Source organism: Gymnoscopelus braueri (genome assembly GCF_963280865.1).
Source record: "Gymnoscopelus braueri genome assembly, chromosome: 18".
Taxonomy (NCBI): Eukaryota; Metazoa; Chordata; class Actinopteri; order Myctophiformes; family Myctophidae; genus Gymnoscopelus; species Gymnoscopelus braueri.
In genome coordinates, this window is record NC_137618.1 from 12217827 (window position 1) to 12226079 (window position 8253).

Consider the following 8253-nt stretch of genomic DNA (forward strand, 5'->3'; position numbering starts at 1 on the left):
AGATGTAAACATTGCTGTTTTCATGACATGACCTTTGTTGTCAGGACAGGTCTTTGATCTACAGTAGTTCAAGCAGATGCAGGTAGGGGGGCCCAGAACCCCATGATCTAAACATTGTTGTTTACATGACATGACCTTTGTTTTCAGTTCAGGTCTTTGATCTAAGACAGTAGTTCAAGCACATGCAGGGAGGGGGGCAGTTGGCACCTGGCCTCCACCACCTGTGCAAAAAAGCATTTTTCTCCCTTCTTTTTTGGGCCAGTTCAACATCCATGGCTTATTCATTTTTACATAATGACTATGAGAACGTATTGCATTATTTTACTGTCCAATGACATTGTGTTGCTATGATTTATAATAACCACTAGATGTCATCATTACCACCATATACTTTTTACCATTCCATCTATAGTGTGTGTGTGTGTGTGTGTGTGTGTGTGTGTGTGTGTGTGTGTGTGTGTGTGTGTGTGTGTGTGTGTGTGTGTGTGTGTGTGTGTGTGTGTGTGTGTGTGTGTGTGTGTGTGTGTGTGTGTGTGTGTGTGTGTGTGTGTGTGTGTGTGTGTGTGTGTGTGTGTGTGTGTGCGTGCGTGCGTGCGTGCGTGCGTGCGTGCGCGCGTGCCAAGTTCTTGCTTTAGCATAAGACATCCAATGTACTATATTTCCGAAGGCTTTTTATACAGTACGACATGCACATCCATAACACGAATTTGAGCTGGCGATGAACACATTATATAAAGCAGATCGCACACCGAGTGCTCCAACTTTGAGGTGTAATAAAAAATAGCAGATCTACAAGCTCACGTCGCAAGCGATGCGTTGTGAGCTTGTAGATCTGCCATCTTCAAAGGATTTTTATACATTTTATATTTTTCATCAGGCCATACACACACAGAGTCGTTTTATCTGGAGGCTAGGCTGCAGGTTGCGCAGCGGGCCTTTGACGCACACCGTTCGTGTTGGGTTTGAGCGATGAACAATATATAAAGCAGATGAAAGAATAGTATGAATGAATAGTTCTTCTTACCACTCTCGAGGAAAGGACGTTTTTTTCCCCGTTTCGGGATCCTCTCTCATGGGTTCCCACACATCCTCGGAATCCACGTCGTCTGAGAATGAGACTGTGGAGGTCTGAGAATTGTATGGGGACTCAACGACCTCACGACGCTCTCGAAACTCCCGATCCGTTGTGACTCGGGCACTGCGACGTGGTGGAGGTGTGTCGGTTCCGACAGTCTCCGGTCCAGCCTCGACATGAGGTTCATCTTCACCACCAGAGAGCTCGGAATCGGTCTCCGGTATGACCTTTTTTTGGACCTAATACTGCATCGACTCCTCCAGGGAACACTGCCGTAAAGAGCCTGCGGCGCCCGGTGTGCTACTCGGGGGAGCAGCCGGTGGAGCACGGCCTCCACGGGGGAGAGGCCGTTTGAGCCTAGGCTTGCCTCTTGGCATGGCTTTATAAAACTAACTAAAACTAACTATACTGAAATAAACTACAAACTAAATAAACTCACTCAACTCACTCCTCACTCTCAACGCCCTTCTCTCAACTCACTATAAACATACAATACAATTACTTTTTTTTGGGGGGGGCGGTGTAGCCGCCCCTATATGTGAGGTTGGGACATTGACAAATTCTGCACTGTGATTGGCCACCCATTGTACCCCCCCCACCCATTTTACCCCCCCAACCCTGCACTGTGATTGGCCACCCATTGTACACCCCTTCCACCCACAATGGGTGGCCCCTGGCCACCCATTTTACACCCCATTGACCCGCTGACTCTATTCAGCACTGTGATTGGCTAGCGAGACACATGATGAAATTATGATGAAATTAATAACCTGTAAATAGGACTATGCACTTAAAAAAATTATTTTTTTTAAGTGAGCTTCCATCACTGTGATGACCACTGTGATGACCACACCGCCCACTTCACACTGGGTGTGATTTTTTTTTTACACAAATACAGAATACAAATACAACAATAAACTAACCAACTCTAATAAACTAACACTATTGCTCTCTGTCTCTCTGTCTATCTCTCTCTCTGTCTCTTGTCCTCTTTGCCTGGCCTACTTGTTGTTAACTAGTTGTACAAACTCTTGTTTTATTGTTGTATTGTTTTATTGGATCTTGTTTAGTCGATACACTTATTTGTTTTAGCTCGTGCTCATTTGATTTTGCTATTTTGTCTCATCTGTTTAAGAAAGTAGGTAGCTGATATATTGCACTTTTACCTTAGCGCTAGGTATACTCTTGGTTGCTTGTTTTTGCAGGAAATGCACTTAAGACTTCTGGTGATTAGTAGTTTCGTTCCCTACCTATGTTGAATGCACTTATTGTAAGTCGCTTTGGATAAAAGCGTCTGCTAAATGACTGTAATGTAATGTAATCACTGTCTGTCTCTGCTCAAATAACGTACCTACTCCCACGATCAGAGCAGAGGTGCTGGGAGCTATTTATTTGTTTTGGTTTGATCACGTGATTTCTGGTTAACTCTATGTGACCCAGACGAGTCAAGGATACCAAAAGGTGCGGAAGGGCCCCCTCTATAGGAAAACCAATAAAAACCCAAAAACGCGTCTAACGCGTCCACGGCCAACTGGACCGAATAGCAATTGACTTAAAAACGCGTCCACGGCAGTCAAAGAGTTAATGGCTGATTCTGTCGGAAGTTCCCAATGAGCGGTAGGTACGGGGCGCATCCGGTGAAAGCCGGAATTACACTCAATGTAAACAGGAAGTAAATGAGGAGGAAAAAATGGCGTTCCGCCACAGACGGGATTAAAACACTTCTTTATTGAATAATATGGACTAATACATTACACAAATACTCCGGACACCTAGTTGACATTTGGGGCAAGCCGGTAAACACCTTATATTTCACATTTGTACATGTTTGGAGAAATACAGGCTTTACTGGGGACATTCCAGGACAAACAAGGGGGGTGGAGCTAAGACTTGTAGATATATAACTTTTTTTCCCCCAAAATTGATAAATATGAGTCTTGATCTAAGGCTAACTTTCTTTTTTATTCATTATTTTTTAGAATAACTAAACAATTATAGACACTTATAAGCATTTCATATTTCATCGCACAAGGGTGTCATGCGAAAAATAGTGAAAATAGCGGATCTACAAGCTCATCACAACACGCGATGTGAGATGTTGTGAACTTGTAGGCCATTTTCGCCTTTTTTTTTGTCTACAATAACAAGCCCAAAATAGGGATTGGTTATTTTAGCAAATTATCGATATATATTTTTTTAAATCAATAAATAATTTTTGATACACATGGTATGTTGTCTTTTTTATATTTTAGGTTTGTGTTGATATGAAGGCGTCTTGTTGAAGAGATGGAAGCAGCGATGGACTCACAGCAGGGGGGAGACACCCCTCATGTGGTCGACATGACCACCAGTGAAAAGGTGTTTATTTTATACCTATATCTTAACCCATTCAGACCGGGAACGCATCTGGGAACGCACCACTTTAACCATTATTTTATACTTTGGCTATTCAAAAATAGCAGATATACAAGCCGCGCTACGAGCTTGTATATCTGCTATTTTGGAAAAATCATGAAAATTTGTGCAACTCTTTGAATATATTTTTAACAAAAATATTTGCTTTTAGGGGGGTCCCTGGAACAACATATTTTGAGATTGGGGTAGATGGGGGGTCCGCGGGCAAATACATATCATTTTGGGGGTCCTTGACATGAACACGTTTGAGAACCACTGATTAAGGGCCCGTTTACACGACAGTGGTCTCTACAGAAAACGGCAAAATAAAGTATCAGATGTGCCGTCCGTTTACACGGGAACAGTGTTTTCGGGGCTTGAATCCGCAACTAAGTGAAACCACCTTCCAGGGTGAAAATCGTTGACAACGCTCCGTGTCCCGTCTCCATGGAGGAAGCGGCAAAACGTGTGTCGTTGGCAGATGTTGTGAGAGAAGTAAGCAGCCAGTTCTATGAAAACAAGCCCCAAAGAGGCGACTAGGCTACATTAGCACTTTAAACCTGTACATTGGCTATTTGAAAATAGCCGATCTACAAGCTCACATGTTTGAGGACTGTTTAAACAATAATAAAATCAAAAAATTAACTACAGTTTAAAAACAAGCCCAGAAACCCGCAACACGCAACAACCAATATTTACAAGCAACTTTACAGGAAAAACAAGCCCAAAGTCGCTTATAATAAACGGACATGGTAACCCACAGATCAGCTGTGCACATTACAGTGTTTTCTATCACTGGTGCGTCACCGTCTAAAGGCAAAATAAAAAGTGAGAGTGTTGTCGTCTAAACGTGGTCTAAAACAACATACGTTTTTTCCAAAAACTGTTAGGAATTAGAAGACATTTGTAGAATCCCTCCAGAAGCAAAGATTTGAGTTACAAAATGTTCACTTTAAAACTACATTTTCAAAGATTTACACAAATGTTCATGATTGATGATCACAATATTACAATATCCAAAATCCCAGACAACAGCGAGTCTCGATGTCACGATATCGATATAATATATTGGTATATTTCCCTATGAGACACAGATACATTTGACGGCTACAGAGTTGGAAAGTTGTTTTTAAAACGTGGAATCATTCTTTTATTCGGCATAACAACAAATAATAAATAATAGCTATACAAACTAGACATTTTATCATGTGTTGTGTTTGTGTGTGATCCTCTCCCCAGGTTGTAGATCTGTTGAATCAGGCTGCTCTGATCTCTACAGACGAGAAGCTCACCACCCTTAGACAGGTTGGTCGCAAACTCTCCTCATCTAACTATGTGGTTGTAAATAAATGAGAATGAATCATTGTATATACTCGGGAGATGAACCATTTGTACCATTGTTTCAGGTCCAGGAGCTCATTATCAACAAGGATCCCTCACTTTTGGACAACTTCTTAGACGTGAGTAAATCAGCAGTCTTGAGTTACATAATCAAAATTTGCCCAAAATAGGGATAGTCGATGTGGTCAATGGGGTTAGACTTGATATTAGTTTGTTTTCTTTGTTTTTGCACAGCACTGTTGATTTTGACAGCAAATATTGAATAAAATGTCATTTAGTTTTAGTCATATTTTAGTCATCTGAAAAGTTTTTGTTTCAGTCTAGTTTTAGTCGACTAAATAAAAGATTAATTCTTTTTCCATAAGAGTGGCCCTTAGAGAGTATCTGTGCCAAATGTCATGCTTGCATCACAAAGTGAACGATTCCTTTGAAATCTGCCATTAACCTGCTGCACTATTATAAATACATAATAATATATGCTGTATATACTGTGTGTGTGTGTGTGTGTGATATAAGAAACTGCCTTACGAGAAATCAAACTGATCAAACCAAAATCCTTGTTAGTGTCAGCTTTTCCTCAAATTCACTAAACCACCAGTCAGTTTGCAAACTGACTGATTTCTCAACCGTAACATCTATGTATATCATACAGAATCTTTGGTTTTTTCGTGTTTTCAGTATTGTGTGTTTGTGTGTTCTTTTTAGGAGGGCTACTGGGAGTGTACTGCTGAGCTGGGTGGATTCATTAGAGTCGACCTGCACTCTTTTGCCAATGTCTTCTTGAAGAACAAGGGCATCTTCTCACTGGGTACTACAGCTGTGTGTGTGTGTGTGTGTGTGTGTGTGTGTGTGTGTGTGTGTGTGATTTTGAGTTGTCTTTCCCGGTTGGGGAGCAATGGGTGGTCCAAAGATCCAATCTTAAGCGTCCCGATCTGCTCACAGTCGATCAAGGCCGCCCGGATAATTTTCTAATATGTTTGATATTTATCTGCATTATGAGATCACTAACTGTCCAATTGGAAGGCAGGAGTGGCGTGTGACCAAGAGAGACAAGTCTACAAGGAGACAGACGTTCAGTGAATGACGTTTGCAAAATGTGAATTCAATGGCATTCATTAAATCACTGTTCTGAAATGTTGATGTCCTCACGAGTACAGTAATATAAACGTGTGTGTGTGTGTGTGTAGGTGTGAGGGCCCGTGCAGACATCCTGAGGCTTTTGGCCACTCTGTTGGTGCTGCAGCTGATGCGGGGGGAGCAGCTGGAGGAAGGAAAACTCTTACGGAGCCTCTTTTCACTTGAAGAGGCTAGCCCTCTTCAGGCCAGGTGTGTGTGGTATCTGATTGGAGACAAAACCCTGATTTTAATCCTATTATTTTAAAAGTAATCTCTCTAGTGTTCCCTCCCTGGTGCGTTGACCATGTGACTACAATTTCCTGGGTTTGATTCCTTGCTTTGGAACCATGTTGCATGCAGCCCCACCCTTCACTGTATTGTCTTCACCGCTTAACCCTATATATATACAGTACTTCATTGAACAATGAATAGGGAAATAGCCAATCTACATGCTCTCTATGCCGTTGGTTCTCAAAGTGGTGTCCGGGGACCCCCAGGGGTCCTTGGGGGGGTTCCAGGGGGTCCCCAGCTAAATGTATTAATATGGCATCACAATCATTTTAACCTTTTATACTTTGGCTATTCAAAAATAGCAGACATACAAGCTCATAGCGCAGCACTTGCTTGTAGATCTGCTATTTTTGAATATAATTAAAGCGAACATTTGTAACTCAAATCTTTTCTTCTGAGGGTCCCTGGAACAAAATATTTTGACATGGGGGTCCACGGCCAAATTAGATATCATTTTGGGGGTCCTTGACATGAAAAGGTTTGAGAACCACTGCTCTATGCATCGCATTGCGGCCAGTTGTGAGCTTGTACAGTACATCTGCCATGTCAGCAATTTTTGGAGAATTTCTAAAATGTTGACGTTCCTTTTTCTTTTTTCTTCATAAAGCTAATGATCTCATGGTAATAATAATGTTATGTTAATTTTTACTTCCAGGCCAGAGCGATGGGAGGCTGTGAAGAAGGCAGTGGACTGGGCCTGCTGGGCGGACCGGCAGTACCCCTGTGTGTGCAGCCGCCTGGAGATGGGCTGGAGCTGGGAGTCGTCCACCCGCCAGCTCCTGGGTTATGACCAACCCGCTCCGCACTCCCCCCTCGCTGGGCTGACTCACTGGAGGCTGGGGGCCATGGGAGGCTTCCCCCACCCAGGTCCAGTAAACTAGGCACAGGGCCAAGTTGCAACGTCACACTCCGTGTCGTACCTTACTCACTTAAGCCATTAAGACCGGGAACGCATCTGTGTCATTTGTTCAAAAATTGCAGATCTACAAGCTCATAGCGCGGCACTCTCTGTGCCGCGCTATGAGCTTGTAGATCTGGAAAAAAATGCACAAAAATGCAAAAAAAAATCAAATCTTTGAATATATATATATATATATATATATATATATATATATATATATATATATATATATATATATATTTATTATTATTTTTTATTTTTTTTGAAGCGAAAATCTTTATAAATCTTTGCTTCTGGGGATTCTACAAATGTCATCTAAATCCTAACAGTTTAAAAAAAAACGTATGTTGCTATAATATCAGTGGTTCTTTTTTCATGTCAAGGACCCCCAAAATGATATGTATTTGGCCGCGGACCCCCATCTCAAAATATGTTTAGCTTAAAAAAAAGTGGATTTGCACACATTTTCACAATTTTTTAAATAGCAGATCTACAAGCTCATAGCGCGGCACTCGACGCGTTGTGAGCTTGTACATTTATTTTTGGTGCGTGACACCATCGCGCGTCGGAGCTTAAGCCCTGCAGCAGGGAAAGCAGCGGTTGCTCCTCACCGTAAAAAAACACATGGAACCTCATCGCTTTCTCCAAAACGTGGAAGTGTCATACCGCTGCTGTGTGAATTTGGTGTAATGTATCAGTGAGAATTGTACTGGATCAGCCGTAGACTGTAAATGTTGAAATACTGTATGATAACGTATACTTTTTCCTGTCAAGTTCATCTGTTTGTCGTACAAAGTTTATGCAAACAATTATTTTTATGGGATTACATTGATTATCAGCTGGTTGGTCTAAGAACGAACCCACCTGGCGGATGGGTGGATGACCAGATGTGCATCGCCCACACAATCGCAATTCGATTGTGGTGGGAGAGCATATCTCTCCACTGAATTAAATAAATAGCTCTGCTACCTAAATAAATCAAAGCAAGGAAAACTCAAGTGATTCAGGTAAGAGTCAGTCACACCATACAAGACCTAGCGTGATATCTGCTCCTTATCCCCTCCCAACCTCTAGGTTCTGGCCAGTCCATGGGCCCCCACCCCTCCAAGGGGTTATTATGGGGGTTATTATGGGG

At 42.1% G+C, this 8253-nt stretch overlaps 1 protein-coding gene and 1 long non-coding RNA gene across 2 annotated transcripts; both read left to right on the plus strand.

Annotated features, from left to right (window-relative positions):
- The first annotated feature begins 3325 nt into the window (after positions 1–3325).
- Positions 3326–4933, plus strand: LOC308073506. The gene is made up of 3 exons (XR_013931996.1): positions 3326–3433; positions 4709–4774; positions 4876–4933. It is a non-coding gene; the product is annotated as an uncharacterized lncRNA (long non-coding RNA).
- Positions 4934–5508: 575 nt separating this feature from the next.
- On the plus strand, positions 5509–7155 carry LOC308106162 (protein mono-ADP-ribosyltransferase PARP4-like). Its single transcript, XM_080457216.1, has 3 exons — positions 5509–5618; positions 5998–6136; positions 6873–7155. The coding sequence occupies exons 2-3, from the start codon at positions 6057–6059 to the stop codon at positions 7096–7098; spliced, it is 306 nt and encodes a 101-aa protein (XP_080313342.1). The 5' UTR covers positions 5509–5618; positions 5998–6056; the 3' UTR covers positions 7099–7155.
- Positions 7156–8253: the final 1098 nt, after the last annotated feature.

Coding starts and splice junctions, on each gene's coding strand:
- LOC308106162 (XM_080457216.1), top strand. CDS start 6,057: ATGCGGGGGGAGCAGCTGGAGGAAGGAAAACTCTTACGGAGCCTCTTT. Junction 6,137..6,872: donor GCTAGCCCTCTTCAGGCCAG/GTGTGTGTGGTA, acceptor TTTTACTTCCAG/GCCAGAGCGATGGGAGGCTG.